This window comes from Maylandia zebra, linkage group LG23 (genome assembly GCF_041146795.1).
Source record: "Maylandia zebra isolate NMK-2024a linkage group LG23, Mzebra_GT3a, whole genome shotgun sequence".
Taxonomy (NCBI): Eukaryota; Metazoa; Chordata; class Actinopteri; order Cichliformes; family Cichlidae; genus Maylandia; species Maylandia zebra.
The window spans coordinates 24,494,828-24,508,255 of record NC_135188.1 but is presented as its reverse complement, the minus strand read 5'-3'; the positions used below and the strand labels follow the sequence as shown (position 1 = coordinate 24,508,255).

At 42.8% G+C, this 13,428-nt stretch overlaps 1 protein-coding gene across 1 annotated transcript; it reads right to left on the bottom strand.

The window, feature by feature from the left end:
* Window positions 1–153: 153 nt before the first annotated feature.
* LOC101475383 (actin-related protein 3) lies at window positions 154–11,919 on the bottom strand. The gene is made up of 12 exons (XM_004562597.6): window positions 11,713–11,919; window positions 11,294–11,349; window positions 10,319–10,443; window positions 10,122–10,232; window positions 7,269–7,364; window positions 6,862–6,969; window positions 6,619–6,762; window positions 5,082–5,255; window positions 3,149–3,241; window positions 2,944–3,069; window positions 2,714–2,797; window positions 154–2,313 (listed from the first exon to the last, which is right to left on the bottom strand). Exons 1-12 carry the CDS (start codon window positions 11,754–11,756, stop codon window positions 2,218–2,220), a joined length of 1,257 nt encoding a protein of 418 aa, XP_004562654.1. The 5' UTR covers window positions 11,757–11,919; the 3' UTR covers window positions 154–2,217.
* Window positions 11,920–13,428: the final 1,509 nt, after the last annotated feature.

The following is a 13,428-nucleotide window of genomic DNA, read 5'->3' as shown; positions in this document are numbered from 1 at the left end:
TGGCTGAATTAAAATAAATGTGCACCATATGTTGGAAGGGATACAGTTACAGAGGCCAGGGCTCAGACACACATAAATAGGATGGGTACATTTAAAAATAGAAGCAAAGCAAACAAGATAATAAAGCCCGAAACAGAGAAATCAACACGTGAAGAAACATCTCCTTGGCGTTTATTGGAATGCCAGCATTGAAATCCAGATTTGGTACAGTACAAGGCTATCCAGTATAACTGAGATCTAGGCAACAGTGACAGTCCAACAAGTCATTCAAACTGCATGTTCATATATTAATACAATTTGTTTTTCCTTCAAAGACGGGTTGTTCAAGAGATGATTCATACAAAATGAGGGGGGGGGGAATTTAAAAAAAAGAGCAAAGCGGTGGTGATTTGTCATAATGCTGCAGGAGGAACCAGGAAGAAACAAACATGAGCAAATAATTTCATGTAAATTCAAATAAATATTTCTTCCAGGTACTGAGGGTACTTAAAAAAAAAACAAAGGAAATGGGAATGGTCAGTTTGTTTTGGTGATTTCTATTTTTTTCCTTCTTTTTTTTTAATGCTTGCACCCATTTGATTATCATAAAGCTGCTGCACAGAAAGGCTGCCTTTGGGGTCACTTGGAAAAAAAGCTGTCCTTGAAAGAGAAGCTCTGAGATTTAATTGTTTCATCACAAATTATTAATAAATTTAAATGGAAGCAGGGCAGTGCGTGCTATGTGAGTAGCTACCATTTACAGATGTTCCCTGATTCCTCACAGTTAGTGAGAGCAGTGACTTTGTCCTCACGAGGAACGCCCATCCAGATTATTTCATTGCACTTTATACTGCACGTATTTGGGAGCCCAGCAATACGCCCGCCAAATAACAAGTGGATCAGATGAACAGTTGCTGACACAAGCCAAGAGCACATGCACATACAGAGGCTCCTCGAATTATTAAAATATCGATGTAGGCTCATGCAGGGTCTCGTTTTCAGCAAGCATCGCTCCTTTATCACCCAGCAGAACATTTTGTTCTTGTTAAAAGGTTGACTGGTCATTTAGATATAAATGTATTTATAAAAACTTTTCCAATAATGATAGCGAAGCTGAACGCTGTGCTGATTAAAGAGGCAATGAATCTGAACCATTCGTCTTTTCTCTGTATGAAAACTGCAGAAAAATTAAAACTGTCATACAACAGTGTGTACTATCCCTTTACAAACTGGAACAGTGTTACTCTTACAGGTACCATTTAAAGATGCTGCCACCTGAGAAGCTGTGAGACTCTCAGCCCTAAGATGCACTTATTTCCGGTCAGTTATGCATTCACTTCAGCACCGGTGGCTGAAGCCAGATTCGGCTTTTCGAAGAAAGGATTGGTACACACCACAGACTGAAATCTTCAGTTCTTAGAACGAGAACACTTTAGGCCTTGTTTGTTTCCACTTTAACTGACCCCAAACGATGATGCCCCAGACATCGATAAAACTAAACGCATGGCTTTTTAAATCAGCGGGACAGTTTTCAGTCAGGCTAGCATAATTAGCGGCCTTTTAACATGCGAAATTCGAACTGGGGAACACTATATGCCACTAAAAGAGGAGTGATGGTTACAGAAAATGGACCCAAGTATGCCTACAGAGTTATTTATACATTTCTGATCCACTTCATGTTACATGAGATTTTAAAAAATCTAATATTCTTTCTAAAACAAGAAAATTTCAAAGTGACACCAAGCTTTTGAGTAATCGCGTAGCAAAGCATGATGTGTTTCTTAAAACAACCGTTACACTTTCAATTTTTAGAGTACAGAACACATACCACAACCCAACCCATATACACAGAATTGCATTTATACAGGACTCATGTTGATTAATTACATTTTACAATCCTGTGAGGATAGAGTAAGTACATATATGAGGCACGCAGAAATTAAAGATTTATCACCTATCATCATCATTATTATTATTATTATCATCATCATCAGCCTACTTGCAGTAAACATTTTATCTGAGGATCCTTTGGGCTGAGTCACCTCTTTCCTCTAATTTGTGAGGATGCTGCCACTCTTCTGGCAGTTTGTTTGGTCCACTGTAGCTCTATACAAATAATCTGTCGGAGCATCCGTGCAAAGGCTGGAGGGACTTGCACAGCACGTGAGGTCTTGCATCGTCCGTTTTTTGTTTTTCCTCTTCTTGGCCTCCCCTGAATGCATTCTTTCTCTCCATCGCCTAAGACATGACTCCAAAGACGGGGTTGTGGCGGCAGATGCTTGGCCCGATCTCCTCGTAGTCTTTCTTGGTGTGGCACACTTGGTAGAACTCGGGCTGCAGAAGCAACACACAAATGTAACAAAGCAAACTTAAATACTGAATAACATTTTGGAAATATCACAGTGTAAACAAAGAAATTCAGGGCTTAAATGTTGCAAAAGAAGCCTGTTAGCTTTCTTTCTAATGCGCACCTTCATATAGGAAACTTACAAAATAAGTTCTTTTACGTACTGGATACTTAAGAGAATACATTTTGGATAGTTCAGCGGGTATGTACTGGGTAGTAAAGCGAGTAAGTACTGGACACATGGGTACTAACGGTGTGCATATATTATGGAGTTAAAAGCGTACAGCTTACATCACTAGAACTAGAGAGTGTAACTACAGGGTATTTACTACTATGATGAAAACACTGATTGCAGTGCAAAAGTACAGATGTCCTTGAAATACTCACAGTAGATGCCAGCATTGATCCTCCGAACCAGACAGCGTACCTCTGCATGTGATGGGTGATGACTTGCACATCGATGGGTTTGGGCTGCAAAACAAAGATGATTTGTGCTCAACAGTTTACTGAAAAGCCTGCAGGCTTTGGAAGAAAGAGTTCTTCTGCGGAGCAAAATGTTTCACAGATTTATGTGAAGCTGCCTGTATCAGCTCCTCGTGCTACTTCTACCCCCTTACCTTCAACTTCCCACCGCTCAGCTCTTCGCTTATTTTCAGTCGTGCGTCCACAGTCCTCTTCAGGTCCCTCTGCAGGCGTCTGCCAAAGTCCCTGAACATGGTGGAGCCTCCGGAGAGCACGACATTCTGTGACACAACACAAAATAATTACTGCTATGTGCTGCGTGTCCATGTTTCAAACAGAAGCAGACAGGTGTGCGTTTACCTTGTAGAGAGGACGCCTGACGTCGATGGGACAGTTCTGGATGACTTCATCCACCACTTCTGAGATGGGCTGGGTGAAGTCTGGGTTGGCAAACTGGATGAAAACAAAAAGGTAAAGTTAAAATAAATAAATAAATAAATAAATAAATAAATAAATATATAAGGGGTGCAACGATACACAAAATTCACGGTTCGGTTCGGTTCGATACTTTGGTGTCACGGTTCGATATTTTTTCGATACAAAAAAAATGTTCATGCCTTTTTAATTTGTCATTTATTAAAATTATAAATATATATTTTAACTCAAAAGTACAGTTTTTAAATTTAACCCTAACCCTTGTGCGCGTTTTTTATTTTGACAGCGAATGCGCACCTGCGGACCACTTATGTGCAGCCCTGGTTATTTAGCTCATCATATTGCAGCCACAGAAATTCTTTTGTCCATGAAACCATAAAGCTGCACTTTCTTTTTGCCTTATAGTCTCATTTGTCATAACTTCTCCGTTTTGTGGTAAGCTTTTCTTTGGCTGTCACTTCTTCACCCCGACCTGTCTTATTTGGCTCAGCAGAACTGAAATGCTTTTACACATGCACTCACATAAGCTCAGCGATTCTCTGCGCGATCAACCTCTCACATGTTTAAGCTTGCTGCGGGAGATTTCACTTGTCATGTTTGCGTAGTAAGCTAACGATTAATAAGACGATGTCAGAGGAATTGGTGCACAAATTATCATCACTCACAGATCAGTGCTGTCGCTCTCTATACACAGTTCGCACGATTGCAAAGTGAAAGCAAAAAACAAGCGCAAATTCAAACGCGATTTCAATATGTCACATATTGACAGTGGCTCACCGATGCCAATGACATAATTACCCAGCTACATTTCTGAAAGAATGCAAAAGCATTGACATATATTTTTCCTTCCTACAATAGCCCGACGGGCAGGGAAGAGATAGATTTTGGTAGCCCGACTGAAAAAAATCGCTAGCTCCGGGACGTCGGGCTAGCGATATTGCGAGCCCTGTATCTGATTGAGGAATCACTCATCTTTGGAAAAGAGAGTTTATTACAGAGAGATGGCTCTTTCCAAAATAAAAGCTATACTATCCGCTTCTTCTGGGCTATATTCTCAGCAGCATAAGGAGAATCATGTGCTAACAGCTGTCTAAATGACTCGGCTAAAGTTAGTAGCATGCTTGTTGTTTTTGTCTTTGCACTAGGATGATGTCGGCGTAAATGTGCAGTCATATTCGTTGTGTTCCCACTAGTGCTTTCAGGTTAATCTCGTTGAAATGACCTTAACGCCACAACACGGCAAATCTCCGTTAATGAGCTACCGCCGATCGCCCCGTGCATGGGGCTAGATGGCCAACACGTTAACGAGCTAACTACGCTAACACACTAGCTCCCACCCATGTAATTGAGCATTGCATGGCACATCCAACATACTGTTTTACTTTAGTCCATGACTCGCTTACCTTCAGGGTCATACGTCACATGAAAACCAAAATAATTCCAAACGCCAGATCTGAATGGGGGAGGTCCATGTTGCAAGTAGAGCTTAACTTCTGTCTCGCTAGCTTGCCCTGCGCTCTTCCTTCTGACTATGCTGTCTGTGTGGAGCGCTCAGTGGATCTGCGCTCAACAGTGCAGCCTAGGCGGAGTAGTCGAACGCAGATTCACTGAGCGCTCAACACAGACAGCATCGTCAGAAGGAAAGTTGATAAAATAAATTACAAATGTTGTATTGTTCAATACATATGCGTACCGAACCGAAAGCACTGTATCGAACGGTTCAATATCGATACGAATATCGTTGCACCCCTAATAAATATATATATATATATATATATATATATATATATATATATATATATATATATATATAAAAATTAGAGGAAATGTGAGCAAAGCGTGTCCGCGTGTTCTGTACCTCAGGGTGGAAAAAGATCTCAGGGCCGAGGAAGCGCTCGTACCCAACGTCGATGGTGAACTCCTTCTTGGTGATGGCGTTGACGCCCGTGTACTGTTTGATCCATTTGCTGCCGTCTGTGTCGTACTTGTTAAACTCTTTAACAAGGTCAGGGCACACATAGCTGAACCGCTCCTAAAAACACAGCACAAAATATTTGGCAATACTGTAAGACAAATGCACATGGAACTAAACAAACAACGACGAGCTTCCCGTTTTAAACCTCTGGAATGAATGGAGAGGCTACCAGTTTTCAGTATAATTTAACTATGGCTTCTAGTAGCATCTGTTTCTAAAATCATTTTATATGAGTGCTTGAAGTTTGTTGTATATTTGCTGCTATGACAACTCAATTTCCCTCTGGCATTAATAAAGTTTCTCAGATTCTGATGCTTCTGATGCCACACTGACCTCTAGTGGCCAAACTGATAAGTACCTGACAGAAGCAGTACGCAATCATCTGTCAGAGGTATCACTTCCTTTTCTGCCTTGTTTTCTTACAGACTGCATCTTGAGTTAGTTTCCATTTATAAATTAAAATCTATACAACAACAACACCGCATGGACAGGACAGCTTCACAATGACTCAAACTGGTGCTCATGCTGTTTGCAACGACACAAAAGGTGTCCTCGTGAACAGAGGCCCAGTTAAACTCTGTCGCTCTAAACTCTGTTACAGAGCTCGGCCAACATGCCCCTGCAGTTAGCAACAGAGATGAAGCAATCCCTCAAGTTGTGTGCCAAGGCTGTCACATAATCCTCCCGGTTTGTCCGCACTCTTGCTATGACCTGCTGATGCCTCTTAACGAAGTGCCAGCTTTAAGGCAGGAGTGATGGCAACAGAACAGCTGCACCCCAGATCTTTTACCTCAGCAGTACTCGCTAAGAAAATCCACAATCATAGTGCCGGGCTTTTGTGTTTTGATTCTGAGCGAACATTCTGCCAGTGGCACATATTGATGTGCCATCCTGGAGGGGTTTGACTACCTCTGCAACCTCTGTAGGGTCCAGGTGTCGTCTCATGCTAGCAGTAGTGACACTGAGACTAGCCAAAAGCAAAACTACTAAAAAACAGTCAGAAAAGATGAGGACTGAAAAATGTGAGTGTCCTCCAGCTGTAAACCGTTCCTTTGTTGCGGGTTGTCTCATTGTCGCCTCTCTAGTGCTCCTGTAGTTAATTTAATTGACACCAAAGCAGTTGAAGCTGATGAGAAACCCCCTCTGCAACTGAACTGACCCTGCGTTATTGTCCATTGTACTCTGCACAGCAGCATAATTTCATATTTATTAAGACTTTAACCTAGTAACTGAGACCATGAACTCATCAGGAAAATCTTTACTCCAATCCAAGATCAACTGAAAGCCAGGCTCACCTTCCCATATATTTCTATACAGTCTGGCTGCTTTTATCGCCCCCTGCTGGCCATTAGAAAAAAGGGCTTTTTTTTCTTTTTTTTTTTAAACCTGTCTTTGGTTGGTAAACATGAAGCGTACTGACCTTGACAGCTTTAGCCGTCTCCAGAGACTGCTCTGGAGGAATCCCCACCTCTCGTTCCCTCAGGAGCTGCTGGATGAAGTATGTGATGTCTCGACCGGCGATGGGGATATGCTTGATGCAGCTGCCGATGACGTAGCCTTCAGCCTGGAACGCCACAGAGCAAAGGATTAGAGCTCCAGGGAGCGGAAGTGAGGCTGGGAGCTAAAAAGCAATTAATAATCACAAAAAAGACGCGACACCGACCACCGGGATGACGTGCGTGACCCCGTCTCCGCTGTCGATCACCGTCCCCGTCAGCGTTCGTTCTCCCACCTGTCTGGATGTCCAGGAGGCAGCCAGCGCCAGGACAGCCTGGGGAAGAAGAAAAAAAAAAATCATGAAACATAGGTTTACGCTCAGGACACTCATGTGCATTTATATGAAGTAAGAACAACCCAAACAAACTGTGAAACCTTGAAAAAGAAGAAGTGAAAACCCGCATTTCCCCATAAAACATCCTCGGAATCACATTCTCAGTCAAACACACAAATCTAATTATACGCACGCAGCTCTCACGTCTGAGCTCAGTGTTTGAACCAGCTGTGAGTGCTGGGTTTGAACTTTTAGGGATTTGTTTCCAAAACTCAGAAAAGCCTTTGCAGCAGTCTTACCTGAACAGCAATGTAGAGGCCGGGGACATTGAAGGACTCGAACATGATCTCTGCTGTGTACTCTCTGTTTTCTGGTGTGTTGAGGGGAGGCTCTGTCTGAAAAGGGAAGACAGAAGATTTTAGGCTGATCGTTCACACGAGACGGTCGTTGCTATTTTTGTTGTACTCTTGATTCCCTAGCAGTTTGTATTGAAAACAAACTCTCTGCAGAGGAGCGGACACGTCTGACAGATTAGAGAGGCGAGGCTGAGATGGTTTGATGGTTACTCGGCACAGCTCGACTTTCATTAGGCCAGGGGTCCCCAATCCCAGTCCACGAGGGCCGATGTCCCTGCAGGTTTTAGATGTGTCCTTGAACCATCACAGCTGATTTAAATGACCTCCTCAACATGTCTTGAAGTTCTCCAGAGGCCTGATAATGAACTAATCATGTGATTCAGGTGTGTTGACCCAGGGTGAGATCTAAAACCTGCAGGGACACCGGCCCTCGTGGACTGGTGTCCCTGCACCAGTCCCCTGCATTAGGCGGTAGCAGCTGGTACCAATTACTTTTTTAGTGTCCGTTCAGGCAGGGGCTCCAAGTGATCCGAAAATGTGATGTCAACATACTAAATGCCACCGATTGGCCAGTTAGTGGCGTCTCTCGATCAGTTATGAAGTCCGTCTTCCTCATGAAAATCAAAACTGAAATGGCTCCACACAAACCCACAATGTGGTCCCAGAGTCTGTCCACTGTTATGTTGCTGCAGCAAGAGTGCTGACAGGGACTAGAAAGAGAGAGCATATTTCTCCTGTTTTGGCTTCCCTTCATTGGCTTCCTGTTAAATCCAGAATTGAATTCAAAATCCTGCTCCTCACATACAAGGTCTTAAATAATCAGGCCCCATCTGATCTTAATGACCTTGTAGTACCATATCACCCTATTAGAGCACTTCGCTCTCGCTCTGCAGGCCTACTTGTTGTTCCTAGAGTATTTAAAAGTAGAATGGGAGGGAGAGCCTTCAGTTTTCAGGCCCCTCTTCTGTGGAACCAGCTTCCAGTTTGGATTCGGGAGACAGACACTTTCTCTACTCTTAGGTTAGGCTTAAAACTTTCCTTTTTGCTGAAGCATATAGTTAGGGCTGGACCAGGTGACCCTGAATTAGGGCTGCCACGATTTGTCGACTAGTCACGATTACGTCGACTATCAAAATCGTCGACGACTGATTTAATAGTCGACGCGTCGTTTGAAGCTTTGTAAGATCACAAAAGACGCAGGAATAAGTGGCAGGATTTAAGAGTGTAATAACGGACTGAAACAGAAGATGGCAGTACTGCATGTACAAGGATGCCAGCTGCCGTTAAACCCCGAAGAAGAAGAAGAAGAAGAAGGAGCAGCTGTGTCCCAGAATTCATAGCGCGGCCCAGCGCAGTTTCCAACAATGGCGGCAGCTAGTTAGTTTTAATATTACTCTTATTATTCTTTCTGGGTCACAAAATAAACGTTTAACATATTTTCAGGCGAGAATGTAGCTGTGTAAACCTCAAATATCTGCTCAGTTTATCAGGACACCACATATTTTCAAAAGCGCTCCGACGTTTTCGGAGACATCTGTTACCCACTAGCTCGTTAGCGAGCCGGGGGCTAGGCTCACTAGCGCCGTGAGAACACCGGACTCCCCGCAAATCGTTTTCAAACCCACCGCCGTCTTTCGCTACTCAGGTTAAATATATATGAGTCACTTAGATAACTTAAAATGTTGTTGTTTGGCTTTTTTTTTTGTATTTTATTTGTTCCTGAGTAAATCAGTTTGTCTGAGATTAAAGTTATAGTTTTTACACGGCTGAATAAACGTCAAGCAGACAGCTGATTATCAGAAGTGTGAGATGCTCCAGAATATACTCCAGTGTCCTGTTATATTTTAGATAGCAAGGAGTTTATTAAACTTCACCGAAACAATCTGCAAATTTCATTAAAATTTAATAAACTATCATCTTTTCTTTATTTTTAGTTAGCACATACCTTAAACACTTAAAGCTGTAAGCTAATGATAGTTATATAAGAGCAGATGCTGCTGGTGCAATAAGCTGTAGTTTTACGTCCAATGGATGATGATCTGATTAGTCGACTAATCGCAAAAATAATCGGTGACTAGTCGACTATCAAAATAATCGTTTGTGGCAGCCCTACCCTGAATCCTCCCTTAGTTATGCTGCAGTAGGTGTAGGCTGCTGGGGAAGCTTTCTCACTATGTGTTAATAGACCTCTCTGCATTTAATCATTAGTTATTGTTATTCTTTGGCTCTCTCCCACAGCATGTCTTTTGTCCCACCTTCCTCCGTCACCCTCAACCAGTCACAGCAGCTGGCTGCACATCCCTGAGCCTGATTCTGCTGGAGGTTTCTTCCTGTTAAAAATGAGCTTTTCCTTTTTACTGTCGCCAAAGCGTTTCCTCACAGGGTTATATGATTGTAGGGGTTTACTCTGTTCTATTACTGTAGGATCTACCTTACAATATGAAGTGCTTTGAGGCGATTTTTGTTGTGATTGTGTCGCATACAAATGACGTCACAGTACTTCAAGCCGTGTCACTATAACAACCACGCCCAGAGGGACTCAACTGTAATGTAATGACATGTAATGGTAAACGACCAATAGGAACAAGAGGAATTATTATATTATTTAGGTCGCACCAGTTTCACAACACTGAGACAATTTGATCCCGCAAATATACTTTTGAGAACATCTGTGTTTTGCCCTCTAGGCCACAGTTAACAGAAGTTTGTGTTTGGTGTAGACAAGAAAAAACAGAGGAAGGGCCCTGCCTGCTGCTTAGCTCTAACTACCATTAACCCACAGTGCTCTGGTCTTACCAAAAGGAAGTAATGATCTTCAGGTTCTGCCCGCAGATACTTGAAGATGATCTGCTCCATAAACCTTTCCATCAGGTCCCAGTCTTCCACAATCCCGTGACGGATGGGCCACTGTGGACGCAAAGAGAGAAAAACAGCATTAATATCGATCCTCAAACACAAATCTGACTCGGCCCCCACATCGGCGTCTATCTCACCTTCGTTGCATACGACGGTTTATCGATGGCTTCGTCCCCGATGAAAAAATCCAAATCATCGACTCCCTTCATCATCCTGCGCTGGGCCTGGTCTCCGACCTTGGCCGATTCTTTGATCGCAATACCTGCAGACAAACGATGTAAACTGTAAATACTACGGGTGGAAGAAAAACAAAAATTTGGTACAGCACAGTACCAAATATATTTTATTAAATAACTATGAACAACAGGATTGATCATGCACTTACATCCTGAGATAACATTAGTCGAGCAAACTTAGATTCAATCGGCTCAAGAAAAAACAAAAAAATCATCCAACACTGGACACAATTAGCTTGGCAAAGATATTTTAGACACTCAGTCACACGAGTGGAAACAGGACAGCTGTTTCCTGTCTAAATAGTTGCTCAGAGTTTGATGGCGTCGCACACTCATGAGGTCACCACAGCAGATCAGCTGCATGTTCTCCTTCACCGCATCCATGGATGTGCTCTGAGGTCTTGGTATTAAACATCCTTTGTCCAACTTGTGATCTGTGAGGTACGTCTAACCCACTCCCTTAAATATATGCAGACCAATCATGCTTACAACCACAGTCCCTCCCTACTAGAATTTACATTATGAGCCAGGAAAAACCTGCTGTGCGTGAGTTGATAAGAAAATATTGTTCCAATATGATACCAGCCTTACGGAAACCAGTTTAACTGCTCTGGTACATCTCTAGGGTGAAAGGAAGTCGGCCTGAAACTGTTAACCTGCATTAAACCACACAGAGGCAATCCACACTAAACTGCTGGTGTTTATGCAACTTAACGAATAATGCAGTTTAATAATAAATATGCTCTCTAACAGCATCCCAGCACGTAAATAAATCCACATGTTCGACATTGCCTTGTGTTTAAACTAGTTTTAGGTCTTTAGTGGTTTTGTTTTTTGTTCTGTTTTTTTGAGGGGCGGGGGGGTCTGTTTACTTACATGAAGGCATGATGAACTGTGGCTCTGTGTTTCCTGCATATCCGAGCTTCGTGTACCTAAAAGGGAACACAATCAGGGATATAAGACACTTTCTCCAGGCTTGAGCGAACGTAAGTGTGTAATATGAGGGCTGCTTTCTCCAGGAAGTAACATTAGCTTCAGCGGCTAGCAGCAGCTAACAGCAATGACAAAGCTGAGGGAAGAACAAAAAGCCTTCAAAATAAAGCAGCTGGAAACTTTGGCTGGATTTGTGGCATTAACGCCGACTTCACCGACGAACTCAGAATAACAGAGAGGCGCTGAGCAAAAGCCCCCAGCCTGAAGGCTGAATAGGGCGTTAGCTGAAGTTTGACAGTCGCTTAGGTGGTCAATGAAAAGCAAGCTAACGCTAACTAGCCTTTTATTGTGCTCCTACTCACCCCGTACCGCAGTCAACAACACAAGCCGGTAGCCGACCAGCCATGCTCGCTCTCCTTCAATCTGTCCACGGAGAAGTAAATGAGGCGCCCGACACAAGCGGAGAGATCAACAACGGCTGAATGAAATCGCTGCAGCCTGAATGAATAGCAGAATAGCTGCCGAACGGAGAGCGCTTCCGGGTGCGGTGGAATTTCTTCTAGTGCAGAGTCAGCAGGTTCAGACGGGCAACTGTGGCCCCAAGTGGACGGAGACTCCAACTGCAACAGTAGAAAAACAGAACAACAGTTGAATAGCCCCTTATTGTCGTTGAACTTGTCGGTGATCCACACCAACTGTGCTGGAATAAAATATGAATAGTAAGACAACATGAATATCTTCTTGATGCATGCTCAATCATCCAGGTAAGTAAATCACAAAAAGTTGATTCTGTTCATCTGGACGTAGCGTTTTCAGTGGGAGAAATGTTTCGTCGCTCATCCAAGTGACTTCTTCAGTCTCAGCTGACTGCAGGTTTCCAACCTTATAAACAGTACATTTGCATAATGACTTAAACCAGCACCACTGAATGAACGAATGGGCTGGGAGGTCAGTTCCTTGATCATTAATATGCAGATTCTCATGACCATTGATTAACCACCACTGATCAAAACACTGTGATCAAAGACCACTGATCAAGGGCCATGAGTACGATTCACAGAGAGTTGGGGATTGGCTGCAATCACACAAAGGGCGGGGTCTTATTTGGCCTTCTGTTTGGATTAGTGGCTGCGGTCGTCACGTTTCACCCACAGCATCCGCCTGATTGAGCCCCTCTTTGTCTTCATATTCAGCTACCTTTCGTACTTATTGGCTTAGCTGTTTCCCTTATCCAGCATCATGGCGTAAGTGCAGTCCAGACACGACAATGTTCACAGCTGAGAGCAAAATGTAAATAAACCTGCACCCAACATTTAAAGTGGGAAAGTGTCACCACAGTGTGAAAAATAATCATGCGACATATATAAGTACTGTTAGTAAAATAACAATAAATGTAACTGATGATTAGTTTGGTGTTCAACAACTTTCCAGCTCCATATTTTAATTTTAGACTCTACTAGAAGAGCTTTGCATGATTAACAGTTCAAAATAATCCTTATTTATCTGATGCTCAGCCTTAGTGGAGCCACTCAGGTATTTCCGCTCCTCTTCCTTTCAGACAACTTTCTTCTTGTTGGCTGCCCTCTCAAATGGAAGGTTTAAACATCAAGTGTGCAGGACATCTGTGCTCACAAACAGAGCTGTATGCCACAGATGACCATGTTATGGATGTCTGTTTTTTAAAAAGAATCACACAGAGCCAGAAATGGAAATATTTGAGTGCAGTGATCTCATTTGTTGTATTAAAATAAACAGTTTGAGATGATGAAGATGATCAGAAGATGGTGCACTGTGGTCATAAAGGGATGGACATGGTCAGTAAATATACTCAGGTAGGCTGTGGTGTTTAAACGATGCTCAGCTGCTGTATCCCATCTGTCACAACCATGCTACATATAGAGTCACTTAAATCACCTTTCTTCCTCATTCTGATGCTCAGTGTTATCTTCAGCAGGTCACCTTGACCATGTCTGCATGAACATCAGGCTGGGTGGTCATATGCAAAGTTAAATCTAGCAAACAGGGATTTAAAGCATAAAAACATTATAGACTCTCTGTTGTAAAAGAATCCTTTTGAA